The 25,725-nt window shown below is 35.9% G+C and overlaps 1 protein-coding gene and 1 pseudogene across 7 annotated transcripts in view; both read left to right on the top strand.

Annotated features, from left to right (window-relative positions):
* The window catches only part of GLCCI1 (glucocorticoid induced 1), a 128,833-nt gene that overhangs the window by 9,552 nt on the left and 93,556 nt on the right, over positions 1-25,725 (top strand). For 2 of the 7 annotated variants that reach the window (XM_077997020.1, XM_028846029.2), the window contains exon 1: positions 4,771-4,806. The exons of the other annotated variants lie outside the window; for them this stretch is intronic. In XM_077997020.1, the coding sequence (XP_077853146.1) occupies positions 4,786-4,806 (21 nt within the window). In that variant the 5' untranslated portion in view covers positions 4,771-4,785. Of the gene's footprint in view, positions 1-4,770; positions 4,807-25,725 lie in introns of those variants that run through there. 7 annotated transcript variants of the gene reach the window in all.
* Positions 1,885-3,950, top strand: LOC100429238 (peptidyl-prolyl cis-trans isomerase-like 4; annotated as a pseudogene).

Here is a 25,725-nt window from a genome sequence, read left to right as displayed (position 1 = left end):
CACACTACCTTAAAAAATTTTGTTTATATCTACTTGGCTGTTTCACTTCTTTACTTCTTTTAGGTTAGTTGATATAATATAGAAAAGAAATTTTAATCTCTATTTTCATAATTTCTTCCAGGGTGTGTTGGCATTTTTTTCAATGTCATTTGTGCTTTCTGTAAGTTCTGCATAGTAGTTAATGTGGAAATGATTTTCTTTTATAAGTAATATTAGAAATTGTATTTGTTGTTAGGAGATTAAAAGTATTATATAGAGTCTTTGTGATGGATAAAGTTTCTCATAACATTTCTTCTGTAATTATATTTACTTTTCTAGTTAAATATATCAGTTATACATTGAATTAGTGAAGTGTAATGCTGGTATCTTAGAAGATAATAAAAACAGGACTCAGTGGCTCAGGGTTACATCAAGTCTAGCCATATGGAAACTTTACTATTCCTCATACAAACTTGTGAAGTGATCTTTCCATGAAGGTACAAAAATACCATAGTAAAATATAGATTGGATTATATATTAGCTCATTATAAACAAAATATATTTATAATATCTTTTGAAGTTCTGTAAGTGCAATTTTATTTCTTCTAAAGTATTCTTGGAGTTACTCTGACACTTTGCCCCTAAAAGAATCAATCAGCTGTCCTCTTTCTGCTTTAAGTCAGATCATTTAAGTATCTAGGACTTAACTAAACTGGTATTGGCAAACATTGCTAAATGCAGTTTCATTAGTATTGCAGAAGTGAGGATTTAGACTGTGCTTAGAAATTAGATTCTTGAAAAAAGCTACAGTGTTCTGCAATATTTTGATCATATAGCTTAAAAAGTATATGTTAAAGGTTTATTAATACTTTACATTCCAGAGTGACCTCTTCTTTAAAAAAAGAAAGAAATGCATTCAGGGAATTGCATTTGCTCACTTTTTATCTTTTTGGGTAACAAAAAGTGGGTCAAATTCTTAGCTGATTTTCCTTGTTCAGAAATATACTATTATCCTTGTTCAGAAATATACTATTCTCACTGAGCTTTCGATTTTATATATGAATTGTTTATTTCTAAGTTAGCTTGGGCTTTTTCTGGTGTTCTGTTTTGAAGTTGCCACTCTGTTTATTTGTGGCATTAGATGAAGCTTAAAATATTAATCTTTCTTTCATTAGATGAAGCTTAAAATATTAATCATTTCATTCTATGGTTTCCATAACATGCTTAGATCTAATGTATCTTGCTGCCTGTACATATTATAATATTATACTATAGTTTGGCCTTGGATGATGTCACTGGCCCTTTCTTTCTCTGCACACATATACATTAGTGCAGAAGTCTGAACTGTATTGTTGGATGTGGCTTCTTGTGTAGTAATGTAGTAATATGTAGTAATAATGTTGTGTAGTAATCTTGGGCAGTGATGCCTTGTGAAGCTGTTGAGATAAGGAGGACTTGACTTTGGCTAAATATCTGCTATTGCTGAGCTAGAATGGGAAGTGACAAACTTTTCATGTGTTGTGTCACCATTTACCTGAAACCTTGGTTGTTGAATGCACAGTGACCCATTTTTCTTTCTTTTCTTCTTTCTTTTTCTTTCTGTCTGTCTTTCTGGCAGTGTCTCTCTGTGTTGCCCAGGCTGGAGCACAGTGGCACGATCTTGGCTCACTGCAACCTCTGCCTCCTGGGTTCAAGTGATTCTTCTGCCTCAGCCTCCCAAATAGCTGGAACCACAGGAATGTGCTACCACACCTGGCTAATTTTTTTGTATTTTTAGTAGAGATGGGCTTTCGAACTCCTGGCCTCAAGTGATCCGCCTTCCTCGGCCTCTCAAAATGCTGGGATTACAAGTGTGAGCCACTGGGTCTGGCCCTATTTTTCTTTCTTATAATCAGACTTTACCTATTTTCAGTTTCTATCGACTTTTTGTTTTTGCCTTAAAGAAATATTAGCAACCTCCCCAGGGTTTATAGCCGAGGAGGAGTGGGTGCCATGGTGGTTCTACTGGAGACTACTTTGAGCAATGTGGTTGTTGATTTGTACACTGAGCAGCAGCCTTGCAACTGTGAACTTTTTGAGAGCAGGTACCACGGTTTAAGGACATTTGTGATGGCAGTGCCAAGCATCTAGAAGGTACTCGCCTGCTTTAATTTCTTGAGATTGTACAAAATAAAATATTACAATTATTGCCTTATTCACAGTGTACAAAGGGATTTTATCATACAAACTGTTGATCCTATAGGGACTGGTCATGGAGGAGAGTCTATTTTTGGCCAATTGTATGGTGATCAAGCGAGCTTTTTTGAGACAGAAAACGTCCCAAGAGTTAAACACAAGAAGAAAGGCACAATGTCCTTGGTGAATAATGGCAGTGATCAACAGGGATCTCAGTTTCTTATCACTACAGGAGAAAATCTAGATTACCTTGATGGTACCATACAGTATTTGGTGAGGTGACAGAAGGCATTGACATAATTAAGAAAATTAATGAGACCTTTGTTGACAAGGACTTTGTACCATATCAGGATATCAGGATAAATTATACAGTGATTTTAGATGATCCGTTTTGATGGCACTCCTCATTTATTAATCCCTGATCTATCACCAGAACCTACAAGTGAACAATTAAAGAGTGGGTAGAATTGATGCAGATGAAGAAATTGATCATTTCAAAGGAAGGTCAGCTGAAGAAGTAGAAGAACTAAAGGCAGAAAAAGAAGCTAAAACTCAGGCTTTACTTTTAGAATGGTAGGAGACCTACCTGATGCAGATATTAAACCTCCAGAAAAATCTGCTGTGTTTGTAAATTGAATCCAGTGACTACAGATGAGGATCTGGATATAATACTCTCTAGATTTGGGCCAATAAGAAGTTGTGAAGTTATCTGGGACTGGAAGACAGGAGAAACCCTCTGTTATGCTTTTCTTTTTCTTTCTTTCTGTCTTGTCTTGTCTTTTTCTTTTCTTTTTTCTTTCTTTTGAGATGGAGTCTCACTCTGTTGCCTAAGCTGGAGTGCAGTGGCGTGATCTTGGCTCACTGCAGCCTCTACCTCCTGGGTTCAAGTGATTCTCCCCACCTAGCCTCCCAAGTAGCTGGGACTACAGGCGTGCACCACCACACCGGGCTAATTTTTGTATTTTTAGTAGTGACAGGGTTTTGCCATGTTGGCCAGGCTGGTCTTGAACTCCTGACCTCAAGTGATTCACCTCCCTCGGCCTCCCAAAGTGCTGGGATTACAGATGTATGGTTTTATTGAATTTGAAAAGGAGGAAGACTGTGAGAAAGCCTTCTTAAAAATGGACAGAAGAAAACATGGATTTTAGCCAGTCTGCTACAAAGGTTAAATGGAAGGAAAAGGTGGGAAGTACAACAAGAGTGATTTAAAAGAGTATAAAAAGGAACAGGATAAACCATCTAATTTGGTTCTGAAAGATAAAGCCCAAACAGGAGGCAAAATATGCTGTTGTATTAGATGAGCAGGCAGAAGACTCAAAGTCAAGTCACTCACTTACAAGTAAAAAACACAAGAAGAAAACCCATCACTGCTCTGAAGAAAAAGAAGATGAAGACTGCATACCTATCAAAAATACTAATCCAGATAATTATAGAGAAAGTTTGGAGTTTGGTCACTATGAAGAAGAAGAAAGCTGTTGGGAGAAATGAAAGAGTAAAAAGAGAGACTGAACTCAGAACCGAAGTCGTATCTGATCTCGAGAGAGGAATGGCCATTATAGTAATAGTCACAAATCCAAATACCAGACATCTTTACGAAAGAGAAAGGAGTAAAAAGGGACTGAGGCAGAAGTCCAAAGAAATCCAAAGATAAAGAAAAATCTAAGTACAGATGAAAGATGAAGAGGCAGAATTGAGTGGCTAACATATTCACCCTTGTCTAACTTAGAGTGCCAGGAAAGCAGATGTTCAGATTTTGTGTCAAAGCTTGTCATTTTTTTCATACTGGGATTATCGCCCTTTAAATTATTAATACTGATTATATAGGGCACTGGAAGAACTCAGCGTTTTCTTTGTATACTTTTTTTACAATAATTTTATTGTTATACATAAATGGTAGTCTTCATTTTTTGAAGTCTTTCACATTTTTACTGTTTTTTTTTTTAAAAATGAAGTATTATGTACTGCCAAAATACATAAACATGTACTTATAAGGCAAAGGGATAACAAATATGAATATCTGTGTACTCATCAGCCAGCTTAAGATCTAGAATATTGCCTACACTTTAGACGTCCCATAAGAACCCTGTCCCTCTCAAGTAATTATTTGGAAATTTGTGTTGGTCATTTGCTTTGTACATAGGTATCTCTAAATGAAATGTTAATTTTGTATGTTTCTCAGTTTTGTATAGATGGCATAATGTTTACTTTTGTGGCTTTCATTTTTATTGCTGTATAGTATTACATGAATGGTTCTGTTGATGGACATTTGAGTTTTATTTATTTTTGTTTTTGCTGTTGAAACAATGCTGCTGTGAACATTGTCTATGTAGGAGTTACAGTGCTTGATCATGTGCTATGAGTATCTTCATTTGTATAAAATAATATCAAATTATAAAAAATATTAGACTTATAGCCTTTAATTACTATTCAGTTATGTTAGCTAATCTTTAGGACACTTGCCCCGTTGTACTTTGTATTAAACGTGTGGTCAAAAAATAATGTGTTTATACAGATTCCTGTTCAATGAAATACATGTTGTAGTTAACTTCTTGGTAAAGCAAACAATGTTAAATGAATCATATTTTGTGACTTTTCTTTTTTATGGGCATATGGAACACTGAAGAAAATCTGATGGCCTCTGACTATAATGATGTAAGAAACCATATAAAATTGTACGTAGGAATTTTAGGAAATAGGGAGATTTAGGAAAAGTAATGAAATTAATTATAATTAATACTTGTTTTGTTAATCTTAAAATATTCTTTTTTGTTAATTTTAAAAATACTTTATTGCTATAAAATGCTAACAATCGTTTAAACCTTCAGTGAATTGTAATTTTTTTATTATACTTTATGTTCTAGGGTACATGTGCACAACGTGCAGGTTTGTTACATATGTGTACATGTGCCATGTTGGTGTGCTGCACCCATTAACTCATCATTTACATTAGGTATATCTCCTAATGCTATCCCTCCCCACTCTCCCCACCCCACGACAGACCCTGGTGTGTGATGTTCCCCTTCCTGTGTCCAAGTGTTCTCATTGTTCAATTCCCACCTAGGAGTGAGAACATGCGGTGTTTGGTTTTCTGTCCTTGTGATAGTTTGCTGAGAATGATGGTTTCCAGCTGCATCCATGTCCCTACAAAGGACATGAAGTCATCCTTTTTATGGCTGCATAGTATTCCATGGTGTATATGTGCCACATTTTCTTAATCCAGTCTATCATTGATGGACATTTGGGTTGGTTCCAAGTCTTTGCTATTGTGAATAGTGCCACAGTAAACATACGTGTGCATGTATCTTTATAGCAGCATGATTTATAATCCTTTGGGTGTATCCCCAGTAATGGGATGGGCTGGGTCAAATGATATTTCTAGTTCTAGATCCTTGAGGAATCGCCACACTGTCTTCCACAATGATTGAACTAGTTTACAGTCCCACCAACAGTGTAAAAGTATTCCTGTTTCTCCACATCCTCTCCAACACCTGTTGTTTCTTGACTTTTTAATGATCGCCATTCTAACTGGTGTGAGATGGTATCTCATTGTGGTTTTCATTTGCATTTCTCTGATGGCCATTGATGATGAACATTTTTTCATAGGTCTGTTGGCTGTATGAATGTCTTCTTTTGAGAAGTTCTATTCATATCCTTTGCCGTCTTTTTGATGGGGATGTTTGTTTTTTCTTGTAAATTTGTTTGAGTTCTTTATAGGTTCTGGATATTAGCCCTTTGTCAGATGAGTAGGTAGCAAAAATTTTCTCCCATTGTGTAGGTTGCCTCTTCACTCTGATGGTAACTTCTTTTGCTGTGCAGAAGCTCTTTAGTTTAATTAGATCCCATTTGTCAATTTTGGCTTTTGTTGCCATTGCTTTTGGTGTTTTAGATATGAAGTCCTTGCCCATGCCTATGTCCTGAATGGTATTGCTTAGGTTTTCTTCCAGGGTTTTTATGAGTCTCTAATCCATCTTGAATTAATTTTTGTATAAGGTGTGAGGAAGGGATCCAGTTTTAGCTTTCTACATATGGCTAGCCAGTTTTTCCAGCACTATTAAATATGGAATCCTTTGCCCATTTCTTGTTTTTGTCAGGTTTATCAAAGATCAGATAGTTGTAGATGTGTGGTGGTATTTCTGAGGGCTCTGTTCTGTTCCGTTGGTCTATATCTCTGTTTTGGTACCAGTACCATGCTGTTTTGGTTACTCTAGCCTTGTAGTATAGTTTGAAGTCAGGTAGTGTGATGCCTCCAGCTTTATTCTTTTTGCATAAGCAACAGAATATTTTCTTTTTGCTTATGCAAAAAGAATAAAGCCATAAGCCAAGATTGTCTCAGCTATACGGGCTCTGTTTTGGTTCTATATGAAATTTAAAGTAGTTTTTTCTAATTCTGTGAAGAGAGTCAATGTTAGCTTGATGGGGATAGCATTGAATCTATACATTACTTTGGGCAGTATGGCCATTTTCATGATATTGATTCTTCCTATATATGAGCATGGAATGTTTTTCCATTTGTTTGTGTCCTTTCTTATTTCCTTGAGCAGTGGTTTGTAGTTCTCCTTGAGGAGGTCTTTGATGTCCCTTGTAAGTTGGATTCCTAGATATTTTATTCTCTTTCTAGCAATTGTGAATGGGAGTTCACTCATGAGTTGGCTCTCTGTCAATTATTTGTTTATAGGAATGCTTGTGATTTTTGCACATTGATTTTGTATCCTGAGACTTTGCTGAAGTTGCATATCAGCTTAAGGAGATTTTGGGCTGAGACAATGGGGTTTTCTAAATACACAATCATGTCATCTGCAAACAGGAACAATTTGGCTTTCTCTTTTCCTAATTGAATACCCTGTATTTCTTTCTCCTGCCTGATTGCCCTGGCCAGAACTTCCAACACTATGTTGAATAGGAGTCGTGAGAGAGGGCATCCTGTCTTGTGCCAGTTTTCAAGGGGAATGCTTCCAGTTGTTGCCCATTCAGTATGATATTGGCTGTCGGTTTGTCATAAATAGCTCTTAGTATTTTGAGATACATCCCATCAGTACCAAATTCATTGAGAGTTTTTAGCATGAAGGGCTGTTGAATTTTGTCAGAGGCCTTTTCTGCATGTATTAAGATAATCATGTGGTTTTTGTCTTTTGTTCTGTTTATATGCTGGATTACATTTACTGATTTGTGTATGTTGAACCAGCCTTGCATCCCAGGGATGAAGCCCACTTGATCATGGTGGATAAGCTTTTGGATGTGCTGCTGGATTTGGTTTGCCAGTATTTTATTGAGGATTTTTGCATCGATGTTCATCAGGGATATTGGTCTAAAATTCTCTTTTTTTATTGTGTCTCTGCCAGACTTTGGTATCAGGGTGATGCTGGCCTCATAAAATGAGTTAGGGAGGATTCCCCCTTTTTCTATTGATTGGAATAGTTTCAGAAGGAATGGTACCAGCTCCTCCTTGTACCTCTGGTAGAATTCGGCTGTGAATCCGTCTGGTCCTGAACTTTTTTGGTTGGTAGGCCATTAATTATTGCCACAATTTCAGAGTCTGTTTTTGGTCTATTCAGGGATTCAACTTCTGCCTGGTTTAGTCTTGGGAGGGTGTACATGTCCAGGAATTTATCCATTTCTTCTAGATTTTCTAGTTTATTTGTGTAGAGGTGTTTATAGTATCCTCTGATGGTAGTTTGTATTTCTGTGGGATTGGTGGTGATATCCCCTTTATCATTTTTTATTGCATCTATTTGGTTCTCTCTTTTCTTCTTAGTCTTGCTACCAGTCTATCAATTTTGTTGATCTTGTCAAAAAACCAGCTCCTGGATTCATTGATTTTTTGAAGGGTTTTTTGTGTCTCTATCTCCTTCAGTTCTGCTCTGATCTTAGTTATTTCTTGCCTTCTGCCAGCTTTTGAACGTCTTTGCTCTTGCTTCTCTAATTCTTTTAATTGTGATGTTATGGTGTCAATTTTAGATCTTTCCTGCTTTCTCTTGTGGGCCTTTAGTGCTATAAATTTCCCTCTACACATTGCTTTAAATGTGTCCCAGAGATTCTGGTATGTTGTGTCTTTGCTCTCATTGGTTTCAAAGAACATCTTTCTGCCTTCATTTCGTTATATACCCAGTAGTCATTCAGGAGCAGGTTGTTCAGTTTCCATGTAGCTGAGCAGTTGTGAGTGAGTTTCTTAATCCTAAGTTCTAGTTTGATTGCACTGTGTCTGAGAGACAGTTTGTTATAATTTCTGTTCTTTTACATTTGGCTGAGGAGTGCTTTACTTCGAACTATGTGGTCAATTTTGGAATAAGTGCGATGTGGCGCTGAGAAGAATGTATATTCTGTTGATTTGGGGTGGAGAATTCTGTAGATGTCTGTTAGGTCTACTTGGTGCAGAGTTGAGTTCAATTCCTGGATATCCTTATTAACTTTCTGTCTCATTGATCTGTCTAATGTTGACAGTGGGTTGTTAAAAGTCTCCCATTATGAAGTCTAGTCTCTAAGGACTTACCAATAATTTAAAAATATTATTCCATTATTGAATTAAGTGCCTCAAAATATAAAATATATAGTGCAGTAGCTGAATCTTTGATTGTTTGACCCCCTGTATTATTCCATAGTTAATGTAGTGATTCTAGAGGCTTTAATAGTTTAATTATGATTTTTCATTTATCTTAATGTTTCTATAACTCTGTATTCAAGGTAATTTTGGTGCATATCTGTGCTTCACCAAATAATACCATGTCATTTTTAGTATTCCGGCATCTACCATGGTTTCTGGTGTTTAGAAAGCCAGGCTTGCAGTGAATATTTGTTAAATCCTTACATAGCATTTATATAGAGATTTCTGTTTAGCTATATATGTTCACATCAGTGATTTGAACCCAGCTACATGAACAATGATTGTCAGGGCATGCAAGTCCTCTGAATATCTGACAGAGGTTAAAATTAATAGAGTATATTTGTGTTGTCCATTTTGTAAAAATGCCTAATAATTTAGGTAACTGATGGTTTTTATGTTCATTTAAGGCCTGTTATTCAGTGATAGTGGTGGAAAAACACTGATTTAGACTTTCACACAAAATAGAAGGAGCTGGGTGCTCTTGCTGGTAGAGATAGGTAGGATAAAGATGGGTGATGTCAGCATAGTCCACGTTGTAAAAGATAGAAGATAGTTTTCCACAGAGTGAGTTTCTAAGTGACATTTAAAGTTCTATTAAGTGAATTTTGATTTAGTGAGGCTCCATGGAATCAGCTTCTGAATTTTTGTTTGTTTCTTTGAGACAGGGTTTCACTTACCCAGGCTGATTGCGGTGGTGCACTCATGGCTCACTGCAGCCTCAGCCTCCTGGGCTCCAGCAGTCCTCCCATTTTAGCCTCCTGAGCATCCAGGACCACAAGTGTGTACCACTATGCCTGGCTACTTTTTTAGTGTTTGTAGAGATGGGTCTCCCTATGTTGCCCAGACTGGTCTTGAACTCCTGGGCTCAAGGAATCCTCTCACCTTGGGCTTCCTAACTGCTGGTAATAGAGAGCCACCACTGCTGACCCTGAGTCTGTTATACTTAGAGAAACTAAACCATCCATGCCCAAAATTTGGTGGGCTCTTCAAATTAAAAATTCTGATGTTTTTATAGTCCCTCCTAAAGACTGTGGTAATACTGAGCTCCAAGTAAGGAGAATGTGAATTATATATTAATTTGAACTTCATCGTAATGTCAAAACTTTAAACTGTAAAGCAGATTTTGAGGTGGTTATTTGCTCTACACAGTATATAACTTATGTGCAAATAAAATGATCCAATTTACAAAATGTTATTTATACAAACTTTTTAGGAAGTCAGTTATACAAGGTTGAGGTTCATCTGAGGTTGTAAAAGCATATTAACTGAATAGTGTAATTTCTCATTGCTGAATAAAATGTTCTACTGAAATTTAGCAAAATTAATATCCTAAGAAGCTATTATAAATGAACATGAATACATCTTTTCCATTCCCTTTCTAGTCTTGAGTTTTACAATTCTGAGGAATGTGGTATTCAAATAACCCCTAAAAGGGAAATAACTCATATATACTAATGATTTTCTCACATTTCTCTGAAAAGATATGCTTATATTGGATAAATATTCCAAGACTTTTTCTGGAATATTTTGTCCTTATTAAAAAAAAAGTATTACTTCAGTTATAATTCCCTAGGAAATTATTCCTAACCAGCTTCATATTTCTCTCCTTCCAAGAAAAACTTTGACAAAACATCCTACTCTTGTCACTGTCAGGGGGACAGAGCAATAAGCATAATTAGACTACAAATATAGTTAGTGCTGTAGATCATGATTTTATGTATAATTGTATATTTCTATAGGCTGGTTTTAATTTATTGTTTCTGTATATACTTAAGGACCAAGAGAAATGGTGTATGTATGTGTATGAGAGATATAGACAGGGAAGGAAGGAGAGGGAGAAAGAGAAAGAGAGCAATAGCATGCGCACCCTAAAGTTCACATTCCTTTTTCAGCAATCACTGGATAATCCCTGGCTCCTGACATTTTCTCCATACAGAGTAGAGGTTCATTATCATGTTTGCATAATACTTTAGGTAATTTTAATATACTGAGAGTTAGTGACTTAGGATTTGCTCACTTTGTATAAGATAAAACCAATGACGGGCACACATTTACCTGTGTAACAAACCTGCACGTCCTTCCTGCACATCTATCCTGAAACTTTGAATTAAAAAAAACCAGTGAACACCCAACTAGACATATTCCTGAATGTCTTCCTTGTGATTCAAGGGAAGTTTACTATTTATAGTGTTATATTTCCTTCCTGGAAGCAATGCCGAACACCTTGATTAAACTGTTTACCTCAGAGTTATTTGGTAAGATATAAGTTTGTTGTGTGTGGATTTGGAGAAAAATAAATCAGTTTAGATGTAAATCCTTTCTTCTGAATCATATAATTTTAGAATAGCAATCCTGTTATCTGCAGTTTAATTTTCTTAAGAAATACGTCATAATTTTCTCTGCTGGGGTTGGCTTTATAATTTTTGAGTGGAAGATTATGTTGGTATTTAAATTCAAACTTGAAACAGGCATTGAAAAGTGTAATTACTGCATTTCTATTGGCTGGAAATGGGTATTTTTATAATTGGTACCTCTGTATGGCAAGTTAAAACAGACATGATCCTTACACATTCTACAAGTTTACAAATCTGAATTTTTTAAAGTATTATTATAACTGTCTTTAGATGTTTTGCTCATGGTTTTTATCTTCTTTATCCTGTTACCATCTGCATAAAAAGTTTTAAAGTGTATTCAACCTATTTTTCACAAAACAGAATATATCATATCCTCTTGGTACAGGAATTCGTATTCAATTTACATGCTTTGAAAAAGTGACCTAGTGTGGCCGGGCGCAGTGGCTCACTCCTGTAATCCCAGCACTTTGGGAGGCTGAGACTGGCGGATCACGAGGTCAGAAGATTAAGACCATCATGGCTAACACAGTGAAACCCTGTCTCTACTAAAAACACAAAAAATTAGCTGGGTGGGGTGGCGGGCACCTGTAGTCCCAGCTACTTGGGATGCTGAGGCAGGAGAATGGCGTGAACCCGGGAGGCGGAGCTTGCAGTGAGCCGAGATCACACCACTACCCTCCAGCCTGGGTGACAGTGCGAGACTCCGTCTCAAAAAAAGGAAAAAAGAAAAAGTGACCTAGTGCATTTTTCTGTGTTACTGAGAATAAAACTAATAAAATTCAACAGATTTTACTCTATATAATTGCAAGTTTGAGTCATGTGTTTTAAAGATTCATATGTAATAAGATATGATTAGAAGCATAGTTATCAAGATAAGAGTATTGAATGACTTAAATTTACACTCAGAGACATGGTACAGAAATGGAGTTGGTTTCTTCTTTTGTTGGCACGATGGAACACATTCTTTATGGTTAAGAGATATTCAGACCTAGAATGTCATTGGATTGAGTTCTTACTTCCTACTAGCATAATCTTTGACTTTTTCTCCTCCCTCATTTCTCCCATCCTTGTGGTCACTATATCTTGTCTTACCTCCTCAGAATTATTTCCTGAACATGGTGGGTTTTTTTTTTTTTTCATTCTTTCCGTGTCCTAATTATTACTTCTTGCTTGGACTTCTGGAATTGTCACCTCTTAAGTCTTTTCCCATGCCAGTTGTCTTGCATCTTTAATGTAATCATTATACTGCTATAAGCACAGTTTTTCTTCAAAAAACACACACGCACACACACTGATTTTGATGAAAGATTTCTGTTGGTTCCTTGGTGAAATGGGGGTAAAAGACTCATCTCACTAACCTCCACTGTGTACCTTGTGTTCCTGCCAAACTGAACTCACTTTCTTTGGGTATATTTTTCCTGTCAGGAATACTTGTGCCTCTAATATACATGCTTTTTGCCTGAAAACCCCTAACTGTTCTTTGCAAACAGCTTTCAAATATCATGCTTTTCTGCAAAATATTCCTAACGTTTCCAGGTAAAGACAAGTGTGACTTTCTTTGAATATTCAAAGCACTATATTTACACCTTTACATTGTACTGTCACTATTTAAGATACTTGTCATCTCATCTGAAATGTTGGTTTCTTGAGGGAAGGAATTCTGGACTGTTTGGGATCTCATTGCCCACCAAATATATTTCTCTACTTGAACATTTCTATTTCACTCTAACACATTGCCTGACATTTTACTACTTAGAGATCCTTTTGAGTTGACAGTCATTTATTGATTGATTACAGAGTCTCGCTTTGTTACCCAGACTGGAGTGTAATGGCATAATCATAGTTCACTGTAACCTCAGACTCCTGGGCTCAGGCGATCCTTCCACTTCAGCCTCCCGAGTAGCTAAGGCTACAGGTGCATACTGCCATGCCTGGCTAATTTTTTTTTTTTTTTTTTTTTAAGAAATGGGGTTCCACTATGTTCAGGCTGTTCTTAAACTCCCAGCCTCAAGTGATCCTTCCGCTTTGGCCTTTCAAAGAGCTGGGGTAGCAGGAGTGAGCCACCATTTTATTTTTTAAAATGCATATCTCTGAAAAGACATCCTTGAAACTCACTATCTTTGTATGAATTGTTTCAATTAGATCATTTTCCTCATGATATTAAATTGAGAACAACAGTACCAAGAGAATGAGAGTCGTCTTGGAGATGAGATGAGAATGATAGACATAATGCTTTTTGGAGAGAAAGTAGTAGTCTTTCAGTAAGATGATGTTTGGTATATGAGAATATAGTCTTTCATCTCCATTTGGCCCCAAATCCCAAAACTTAGAACTAAGGCAGCACTGGAGTCTCTGTTGACAAGAGTTTACAGTTTACAATAAGGTTTTTGTATTTATAATGTTAAAAGGATCCAGAAAGTTCAACTGGTGTTATATATTTTAATGTTCATGAGCAAAGAGTTTTTTTTTTCTGTATTGTTATTAATGCACACTTACTATCATCAGTTTGAAATTACATACCACCTTGCTTTGACAAATCTTAAGAACTTTTAAATAAGTTATCAGGGTCCTGACCATCCTTTAAGAAAAACAGTGCACTGCTCTTCAGACCTATTCCAAGAGATCACCTTGGGGAATTATATATGTTTTCTAGTCTTTTTGAAGTCCTTTTTTTTTTTTTTAATGTCTTTGGAGAATTTCATTTAGAATACTGTTGGAGTGAATCTGTCTTTTAGGGGTAGATGCGACTTTTGAAAATAACCAAATGTCATTAAGAACCTAATGTGGAGAGTAAGGTAGGTGATTAAGTTAGATTTTCTTATTTATGGTGACAGATTATGATGGTTATGCAGTGGGAGTCACTTTAAAATTTGGTTCAGACTGTCTCCAAGAGTAATTTAGACAAATAGAGTTATTAATAATACAAAAAGTCTTCTATAGTAAACTGCTATTTGTTCACCTAATCCTCTTTTCTCTCCCACTTGAGCCTACTTCTAGGCTGTAATTTCTGGCCCCCTTTGCAGTTATGTATTTTTTTCTTTGCTGACCTCTGCTGCAGTTAGATAAGGCTAAATGATAAAGAACACTTTCATTCTTGTTCAATTTAAAAATTCTCATTTGGTCCTCCTCATTCTTTCTTTTCCCTCATCTGCCAACTGGATGCAGAGAATCTAGCAAAGGACTCTGACCAAGGCCCTAATGGAATGGTGGAGCCATAAGATGAATGAAGTCTGAATTCCTAAATGATCATGTGAAAACCAATCTCTCGGTAATAAAATGCATATTGGGCTTTTATTGTGATAAGGCACTAACTTTTTATAAAAATAAAGCTATAATTTTAAATTGTAGCTGCTAGCATTACCACCCTTACTGTACTTTAGAGTTTGAAGAAGGTAGTTCACTAGCTGCTGCTATTGGAGCCACTTTGAAAATTAACCTTGGGAGTTCCTGTCTTTCCTTATCTAATCTGTCACATTGACAAGTATGGTTAATTTTGTGTTGGCAGTACCTCTGTCAGTACAAGAGACACTCCATCAACCCATTCTATGTTTGTGTTTGTAAAATGTCAGAGCATAGAAATCGTAGTCTTTTATATAAATGAGGAAAATAGAATGACAATTGGACCTGAATTCAAGTTGTTTTTTTCACTGTCTTGTACTTTATTCACAGTGATTTTAGATGAGCCTCACATAAAGAATATTAACGAGAAATATGGAGCTATTCTACTTGAGGCTCTTCCCAAAAGTCTGCTTCGGCATAGAGGTCCAGAATAGGCGATTTTAAATTTTTGAATATTTATTTCATAGTAAAGGCTAAGGAGACCACTTGTGATATCCACAAGTTTAACAAATGTTTTGTAAGTAGATATACTAGGTGTCAGATAAATGAAAATATGACAACATTCTTGCTTTTTAGGAACATACCTCCTGGTAGATAAGTCTTGCATTAATCATTTAAGTGCAAAGTAAACAGATTTTGAATGTTAGTTTTTTTCCTCTTCTCTCTCATTCTAAAGTGAAAGTAAAATAGCTGAGATATAGGTGAAAAGAGAGAGATACAAGTGTGTGATGGGACATTTCCATGAGAAATAAGTGAGCTACATTATTTATAATGCTCCTAACATGCATAGTCCAGTTCTTGTCACCTGGTAATACTACACACATTGAAAGGATTTTAAAAATGTAATCAGAAGTGAAGGGAGAGAGAGAGGAGAGGAAAAAATCCACTGTAGCTATCTGGCTTGGTGTGGTTTTGTTTTCCTCCTACTTTGAGATGAGTCCAGTACATCTGGAGGTATTATTCGGTTTTGTATTCCAAATGCCCCAGGTATTCTAGGTATTGTTAATGATTCAGGCTGTATCTAAAACTATCATCTGAGATTAATTCACTCATTTCTTGGGCGCTTAGGGTGAATAGTACTCTTTAATTGTTCGTTGAGGAGAAAAATTTAAATACAGTAAACACTCAAACTTTGTGACTCTAGTCTGTTTGTATCTCCTGGACAGTGCCATTTTGACTGAAGCACAATTCAATCGGTAATATCAATTGACTCTTTTTGACTAAGATAATAATGCCCAGTTTTGTGGCTATTTCAGAGAAATAAAGCATAATGCTATCCTCCAATATTTTATGGCACTTTGTTCTACACTTATTTATGCTGCTGGTTGTTCTCTTTCTTCAGTTGCTCTCAGTCCTTGGCAACACTTTCTGGCAATCTTTTACACACAATATTTGTAGAATTGTTGAGGTGGAAGGTGTTCTGTGTATGCAGACATAGACTGGTGTTTTACTGTGTTCTGTTTTACTCGTGAACTCTGCAAAACTGTGATTTGTGTAAGACATTTTCCTTCAGGATATTTTCTGCAGCTTTTGACCATTTCCAACTTTATGAAGCATTTAATTTTGGATAAACTACTGCTTCACAGCTACATATTTGATTCTTTGGTGTCAATATATATGAAAGTAAATGGTAGAATAAACATCTGTGTTTCTGTATTTCTGAAGCCTTCATTCTGTTGAGTCTAGTTATTCTGGGTTTACTCTAGAAAAGTGTAGCTAATTGTGTTTCCTAGTAAACAACATATTCACCATTGCTGGATTTGAGGACACAATGTGGGCATGGGGAGAATACAGCTTGTAGGCTATATTTAATTTACTAGATTATTTTGCATTAAGCAAATCAGTGGTATCCAGACATATTTCAGTACAGATTTCTATTTATCATTTGCTTTGCAGCAGTAGATTAGCTTGACTGGCAATCATACCTTAGGTTAAGTAGTTATTCTTTTTCCTAAGCCTTTCCCCTTAATCTCTTCTACATTTAACCATGGATTTAACTCTTCACCCAATTACTAGGCAGTTATGAGCTAATTTGTAATTATTACATAAGCAAAGTCTTTAAGTGCTTGAATCTTTTGTTTATAAATTGTGTGTTAAAATATATTTGGATTTGGAATTCTACAACTTTTCAGTTTAGATATCATGAGAAGGGCTATTCACTTGTCTAGGAGACTGTTGTGTTTTCTGTATTATATTTAGCTGTTGCTCTTTATTCAAATAGGAGATAACAATGCTGATAATTTTCCAATTAGAAAAGTAATATTCTAATTCTGAATGTTACTTTTCAGAATTAGAGAAATTATAGGCATATAGCTATCTAAATACATTATTTTACATGGCATAATTAGATTGTCCTTTTGTAGAGATTCCATAATATTAATAGTCATAATCAGCTTTTTCTTGGCCTTGAAAATAATTTTAGGGATGCTTTATTCTTTATTGACATGTCCAGTAGAGGGTAAGGTGGTGTGGAAGGAGCCTGGTTATTCTCTTTGTTCCTTAAGAGGCCCTTCTAGATTTACCCCATTGCAAGGAGAAGATCTTCCTGAAGGCTTTTATCTTTTCTATATGGCCCTTTCTTCAACCCCTTTAGCCCATCATCCCAGCATTTCTCGTGGTAAATATCTTTCTCCATAAAAGGAACTACTATTTCTTAATCCCTTCCTGGTTCTTGCTATAGACTTCCATAGGATGCACTTGGAACTTTGTGAGTGTCAGGCTTGGAGGGAGAGAATAGGCAAAAATCTGTTGATGGTTTTAGTGTGAATCCTCCAATTTTAGTTACTTTCCCCTCTAGATTGAGTGGGAGCTGATTTCTTTACTAGGTTACTTAGGAAGAAAACTTCTCTCTCTAAGGTTAGCCAATTCAACAACATTGGAGGAATATGAAAATTTATTTATTTTCTCTCTCTCTCTCTCTCTCTCTCTCTCTCTGTCTCTCTCCTCTCTCTCTCATATATATGTGTATATATATATCTGACTCTAGAAAGAATTTAATAACTCACATTTAGTTATCAAACATTCTGGAAATCTATAGTCTTAAATTCAAATGTGTTGAGAGGGAAACAGTATAATTTTACTATCCTTTTATGGTCATTTCTTCCATTTAGTGGTGGAAGACTTGCCTATAGAGATACTGAACATACTACTGCTCTCTTCTCTGTCAAAGGTGCTAACTGAATGATTCACACCTTCCACCAGTTCTTAGGTTAATTCCTTTCCAGGCTTTTGATTGAAGAGCATTCTCTAATAGATTTTCAGGAAAGACTTATAGGAATAATATTCCATTAAGTCCTTGCTAGTTCTATAGCAAGAACTCAGATATAGGTTTTTTAATCTGTGACCTTTATACTTGAAGATTACTTTAGCTTTATCAAATATATTTGGTATGTTGATTATTTTCCCCAGGTATAAGTATGTCCTTTCAGTATGTCTTTCAAGTTATCTTTTATTTTAGGAGAGTTTTTAAAATTATAGTTTTTCGTATTTTTTGTTTTGTTCCTTTGGTCATTTCTTGAGGGACTCCTGTTGTACACATATGTTGGACCTTCTTTGCCTGTGTTACATATTAATTTCTCTTGAAATCTTGTCTCCTCATTTTTTTAATTCTATAGTTTTTTTCTTACCATTTCCTATTTCTGTTAAGGCATTACCCATTGTGTTTATTCATTCTTGTGTTTCTTGTAACTTAGACTTCATCCCTAAAATAAGTTTTGATATCTTTTCTAAGTTTTTGCTGAGTTTGATCACCTCTGTTTTCATATCTTCCTTGCTGTCAAACACATCATTTCTGAATATTTTTTAAGTACTGAGGTTTTTCATCACTGTTGTCATTTAAAAAAGGATTTGTAGCTTACTTTGAAATGTTAGGTCACAATATTCATCTTATATGGGTATGTCTTTCTGGCATGCTTTCATTATTCATAGGGACATCTTTTATTCTTTGTATGCTTTTATTCCCTTATGATAACTTTAGGAAGAATCTGCTATTCTTTTCTATTGTTCATTTCTTTTAAGTAAAATGATTTTTTTTTGTACTTTTTAATAGGGTGGATAGTTCATGATACCGTTTCTGTCTTCAAGGCTGTAGTGCTCCCACTTTTATTGTTTTTGTAAAATGACTTTAAAAAAAATTCTCGATTCTGCTGTCTCCCTGACTCCATTGTGCAACTTTTTCTCAACCTTCTCTTTTCTTTGCTTCTGTCTGCTCAATTTTGATTAGACTCCCAGTAATTTCTCTTCACTGTTGGATTCCACGTTGGAAGCAGTTCTTTTTTGTTAGATATGAGCATAGTCATATTGCTCTAGTATCTCAGACTTTATTGAGTTGATGTCCTTTTGCCTTCACTTGCAAATCAGATTGTGTGGAATCTCCTCCTAATTTAGCTACTATTCTAGATTGGCCCTTTACATTTACCTATTAGTGAATTTGTTCTCTGAACCGTCAGAAGCCTGGGTACATTCCTTTGCTGTCTCTCACACAGATGCTGATACCACTATGGCCCAATACTTTTTTATGCTTTCTCCCAACTCACTTATATTTGGTCTTTTATGGAGATATTTTGTGACATTATTATGTGGTAGATGGCAATACTCCTTGACTTACAATGGGGTTACATCCTGAAAAAAAAAAATTTTAAGTCAAATATGCATTTAATACCCCTGTAAACCCATTGTAAAGTCAAAAAATTGTGAATCAAACTATCATAAGTCCAAATGCTTCTTGACTTAGGTACTATGGGGTTATATCCTGATAAACACATCAGAAAGTCAAAAAATTCTAAGTTGAAATATCGTAAATGTGGAACCATCTGTATTGTCCTTGAACTTGTGTTTGGCTGTTGTCTTAATCTGTTTTGCATAGCTATAACAGAGTGTCACAGACCAGCTTAGGCAACATGGTGAAACCCTGTCTCTACAAAAAGTACAAAAATTAGCCAGACATGTTGGTTCATACTTGTAATCCCAGCTACTCGGGAGGCTGAGACATGAGAATCACTTGAACCTGGGAGGCAGAGATTACAGTGAGCTGAGATCACACCACTGCACTCCAGCCTGGGTGACAGAGTGAGACTCTGTCTCAAATAAATAAATAAATAAAGTAGCTATAGAATATTATAGCTAGTTTATAAAATTTTCAGACTCAGGGTTAAATTATTTAATGAAATTAAATTATTAAAATCCAAATTTCACTTATATATTAGAGCAGTCTGATTTAATTTTACTCTGGCACTTTCACAAAAAAGAAATTCATTTTTCACAGTTCCGGAGACTGGGAAGTACCGTATTAAGGTACTGGCATTTGGTGAGGGCCTTCATACTATGTCATCCCATGACAGAGGTAGAAAGGCAAGAGAGCAATAGAGGGTTGACCTAGCTCTTATAACAACCTGCTCTTGTCATAACATTAATGCATTCATGAAGGCAGAGCCCTCATGGCCTAATTGCCTCTTAATGGTCCCACCTCTTAGAGTGGTAATTAAATTTCATCATGAGTTTTGGAGGGGACATTCAAGTGTAGCAGCTTTCTTCATTGCTGTCTGTCTGTCGTTAAAATCTATTCTGTCAGCATCTTCATATTGTTGGAATACTTTGACAAAACTTTTACTGTCTTGAATATTGACTTACTACTCTTTAATGGACAGAAAATACTACATATATTGCATAGATATACATAGAGATACACACAAACACACACATACACACTCTTCATATTTGTCAAGGTAATGGTTTCACTTCAAACACTAACGGTGTTTGTGTTTCTGTATTAGTGTTTGAAGTGAAACTGTTACGTGAACAAATATGGAGAGTATGTGAGTATGTGTGTTTGTGTTTTATGTATGTCTGTGTATTTCTGTATGTATGGACATCAATCCCAAGTAAAAGCAGGTGAAAAATTTTAGTAGTATCCTGTACTAGAAGAGTTAATATTTTTCTGTTCATTACCTCTATTTCTCATTAAATAAAAAGCAAATTTTGAGGGAAAATGCTTTTTCCTGTATGTCATATATTGAGAAAATTATTCCCTACTTAATTATCAAGGTGTGTGACCAGTAATATTAGTTAGCACTTTGGGAGGCCGAGGTAGGCAAATCACTTGAGCCCAAGAGTTCCAGACCGTCCTGGGCAATATGGCAAAACCCTGTTCTCTACAAAAAATACAAAAAAATTAGCTGGGCGTGGTAGCAATTGCCCGTAGCCCCAAATACTCAGGAAGCTAAGGCAGGAGGTTCATCTGAGCCTAGGAGATCAAGGCTGCAGTGAGCCGAGATCGTGCTACTGCACTCCACCCTGGGTGACAGGGCAAGATTCTGTCTCCAGAAAAAAGGAGAGAGAGCCCATTTTATAACCTTTATTGTTGTGCTTTTGTTAAAAACAGTTTTTCTTTATAAGTTGAGATGTAATAGTGAGTCTGTCTCGTTTGATAAAAAATTTTCCAAACTTCGGTGCTTTAACTAGAAGTTAAATTCACAGAATTTTGTGAAATGTTGTTTTCTGATTAGGAATATTTGTGTTCCTTTTGCTTACAATATGACTTTCCACCTTTGGGCAGTTATTTTAATTGTCTTTGTAGTTGCTAATACTTTGTGATTAGTATATGAACTCATTAGTCACAGTGGATTTTAGATGTTTGGAATTAACAGAATTCATTTGAAATTTATAAGGCTGATGAATCTCCTTCTACTAATTACTACTTTGCTAAAGTTCCTTAAAGGACTATCATTCTGCCACCCCCCAAGAAAATGAACTTAAAAAATATCTTTTGCCATATATGTAATTTTAAAAAATGTATTCCAAATATCAGAGCTCCATCTTAATTTGTTGTGTACTTTTTCAGTGCTTGTTACCAGGCTTCTTTTAGCCATATTAGTGAAGTTTTCTTTTCAACCTTGATGCAAAGATACTCGCTTGAGCTTTCTTTGAAAATAGATTGAAGACCTCCTTCTAAATGTCTTAACTTGTGTGGCATTTGACATAAGTTTATTGGGTGAGCTATAACTTAGAGAATCATGCCTAAATAGCTGCCTGACTACATTTTTTGGTTTGTTATTCCTGATGGACCTCAGGTTACAGAGTTTTGTCAGGCCTCCTTTGGTCAGAAGCATGTTTGTTTTTCTTGTCAGCTTCTTGATTGGTTTCTTTCCAGATTCTGCAGGGCAGCCATATGGTCATTTCTGCATGTTTTCTAGATTGTGTGTGTGGCAGGGTTCCAGGTTTGGTTGATTAGTGTTTCAGATTCTGCCCACACTGAGAAAACTTCAGTTTTGCTCTTTAGTTTTATTTCAGATAGCATATTCACAACTAGTATCCTTTCTGTCACTTATGTGAAGTTCATTTGAATTTGGTGATTTTATTTTATGTGGCCCCAGAAGGAAGACTGTTAATAGCTGTTGAAGTGCTTAGATTATGCTAATTTAGGAAAACGAAATCTAGTAATAATTCTATTGGATGATAAATATTAATGTACATATTGGGTACAGATTGGGTAGAAAAACATACCAGTCACCTTTCCACATCCTGTATTCTCAGTTATTTTGTTACCTTTTTTTTTTTGAAATTTATTTTGAAAATCATTATAACTGCGAGACAAGGAGAAAATTAATGTTAGTGGTGATAATACATTAAAAACTATAGCTTTCAAGGTATTACTTCTCATTACAGAATTAATAAAGTAAATTTCTATTAATAAAATTGAGCTTTAGCAAATTTATGCTTAGCCTTAGTGAACCAATAACAGGAAAATTCCCCACCTGTATTTATTTATTGGCTATTTTTGATCTTAGGTAGATTAAGAACTATATCATTTCCAGATATTTTAAAGTTGAAGAAAAGCAACTTAATGTCTTGTATTCAGTCTGTTCTTGATGAATTTGGTATTTTGATTTCAATAAAGATTGAATTAATATGAATAAGTGAAGTTAAATGTCATGAAAACCTCACTGACTACCTGTTAAAGATTTTATAAAGTAGCTATAGAGGCTGGGTGTGGTGGCTTACACCTGTAATCCCAGCATTTTGGGAGGCCGAGGTGGGCAGATCACTTGAGGCCACGAATTCAAGACCAGCCTGACCAAAATAGTGAAACCCTGTCTCTACAAAAAATACAAAAACTAGCCAGACATGTTGTTTCATACTTGTAATCCCAGCTACTCGGGAGGCTGAGACATGCGAATCACTTGATCCTGGGAGGCAGAGATTACAGTGAGCCAAGATCACACCACTGCACTCCAGCCTGGGTGACAGAGTAAGACTCTGTCTCAAATAAATAAATAAATAAAGTAGCTATAGAATATTATAGCTAGTTTATAAAATTTTCAGACTCAGGGTTAAATTATTTAATGAAATTAAATTATTAAAATCTAAATTTCACTTATATATTAGAGCAGCGTGGTTTGCTTTTACTCTGGCACTTTCGTTTTGTAAGAGAGCCTACTTTGTTTTTTTCAGACTTACATTTTTGAGGAGGTAGTTTTTTTGGTTTCAGTTTTTTAAATTTTTTTTATTTTTATTTTTATTTGTTTTGAGACAGAGTCTCGCTCTTGTCGCGCAGGCTGGAGTGCAATGGCGTGATCTCGGCTCACTGCAACCTCTGCCTCTTGGGTTCAAGCGATTCACCTGTCTCAGCCTCCTGAGTAGCTGGGATTACAGGCGCCCACCACCACGCCCGGCTAGTTTTTGTACTTTTAGTAGAGACAGGATTTTGCCATTTTGGCCAGGCTGGTCTCAAACTCCTGACCTCAGGTGATCCGCCCACCTCAGCCTCCCAAAGTGCTGGGATTACAGGCGTGAGCCACTGTGCTGGCTCAGGAGGTAGCTTTTATTGTAACTACTTTCAACTTTTATTTGCATGCAAAATGCCTTGTTTGTGTGGTTGGGTCTTTTTCCGAAGAAGCTATACTATACTTTATCTTTCTTAGTTTCTAGTGTTCCTAAGCATTCTACCTTAGAGTGTTTTGTATTTAGGTTTTAAGGTTCTGATTGCCATGGCCAAAACTTAATTTATTAATAGATAATGACCTTTTGAAGGAGCTGACTGCATGTTTAAATTTATTAAATCGAAAAGTTTGGCTGCTAGTCACAGATTCCAAAGAATTGGTTGACTTTTTTGCAGCAGGATATTTTCTAGAGTGTATAGTCAAACTTTTAATGTCTCTAAATAGGTTATTGCCCCCCAAAATTTATTTTTTGAGGTACAGAAAGAAAATATTTCTGTATTTTTATTTTTTATTTCCTACATATACATTTATATTTTTCTGTTTTATAATATATAACATATTAGCAATATCATAGATATCCAGTTCATAAAGAAGCAGCTACACATTACTGCATGCCTATATATTTACCAATAGGAACACCTAGTCAAAATAATTTGAAGACCACAGTTCGGACAGAGTAGTTATAGAAAGTGAACACTAAGGGTAGAGTGTGTGATCTTTTTAAAGAGATAGGTAAAGATTCAATGCTTAAAAATATAATAGGCCGGGCGCGGTGGCTCATGCCTGTAATCCCAGCACTTTGGGAGGCCCAGACGGGCAGATCACGAGGTCAGGAGATCGAGACCATTCTGGCTAACACGGTGAAACCCCATCTCTACTAAAAATATAAAAAATTAGCTGGACGCGGTGGTGGGCGCCTGTAGTCCCAGCTACACGGGAGGCTGAGGGAGGAGAATGGTGTGAACCCGGGCGGCAGAGCTCGCAGTCGAGATCGTGCCACTGCGCTCCAGCCTGGGCGACAGTCCGTCTCAAAAAAAAAAAAAAAAAAAAAAATTATATATATATATATATATATATATACACACACACACATATATATATATATAAAATAGAAAAATTAAGTAAATATAGAGTAAATAAGTGAAAGTAAATATAGATTAGAGTATTGTTATACAGACCAAGGGACTCATTTATAGATTATTTATGTATTTAACTCATTATAAAACATTAAAATGGGCTGAGTATTGTGACTCATACCTGTAATCGCAGTGCTTTGGGAGCCTAAAGGGAAAGGATTGCTTGAGGCCAGGAGTTTGAAATCATCTTGAGCAACACAACGAGACCCCCATCCCCACAAAAAATTTAAAAATTAGCCCAATGTGGTGGTGCACACTTGTAGTCCTAACTACTGTAGACCCAGGAGTTCCAGGCTGCAGTGAGCTATGATCACACCGGTACACTCCAGCCTGGGCAGGCGACAGAGCAATACCCTGTGTCTAAAAAGAACAAGGCTGGGAGTGGTGACTTATACCTGTATTCCTAGCATTTTGGGAGGCCAAGGTGGGAGGATCGCTTGAGCCCAGGAGTTTGAGACCAGCCTCGTTAATATAGTGAGACCTCATCTCTATAAGTTTAAAAAATTAGCTGGGTGTAGTGATGCGCACCTGTGGTCCCAGCTACTCAAGAGACTGAGGCAGGAGGATCACTTAAGTCTGGGAGTTTGAGGCTGCAGTGAACTGCGATCATGCCACTGTCCTCTAGCCTTGGGTGACAGAACGAGACCATCTGTAGAAAACACAAAATAAATTTAACACCACCCCCTCAAAAAAAAACATTAAAAATGGTTCCTATTGTTTATTTACTAAACTAAAAGGAGTTTTAATAATTAAATGGACTACATACAACTTTTCAAATTGTTTGGAGCAATTTAAGTAGAGGCGCAAGTTATTCAGTTAGAATGGTGTTTCCTTAACTGGTTATAGCTGACCTTTATATAGGCCTTTTAAATTTAGAGGTCAACTGATAAATGTTGGCTTTGCCTCTCAACAGTTTGTTGTCTTTTGTTTCTTCATGGTGGAAGGAATTTAAAGTAAACTTTAAAATTTTAAACAAATTATTATAAATTGGATTATGGGAGATGTTACTTTTCTGTTTCCCAGTGTTGCTAAAATTAGTAGGTATTTATCATGAGGAAAAATATTTTAAAAATTAATATAAATAACTTCTAGTCGTGTTAATAGAACTAGAAACAGTTTATGTGTCTTCCAAGTTACCTATGATGTGGGGAGGAGGTAAAGATAAAAGGAGAAGAAACAAACAATAAAACAGAAAGCAAGTAGCAAGGAAACATTCCAAAATAGGAAAAAATTACATGACAAGGTAAACCAGATTTGTTATAACAATAAATATAAGTGGGATAAGCTCACCTTGTACAATCAGAAGGCTTGCTGCAATGTTTTTTTCAAAAGGTATAAAAACATACTTTGTTTTATGATACACATAAAAAATCTTTTAAGAGCTTGTAAATGAAAGGGTGGGCATACCATGCAAATTAACAGAAAGA

Source organism: Macaca mulatta, chromosome 3 (assembly GCF_049350105.2).
Source record: "Macaca mulatta isolate MMU2019108-1 chromosome 3, T2T-MMU8v2.0, whole genome shotgun sequence".
Lineage (NCBI taxonomy): Eukaryota > Metazoa > Chordata > Mammalia > Primates > Cercopithecidae > Macaca > Macaca mulatta.
This window is presented reverse-complemented; position numbering and strand designations above follow the sequence as displayed.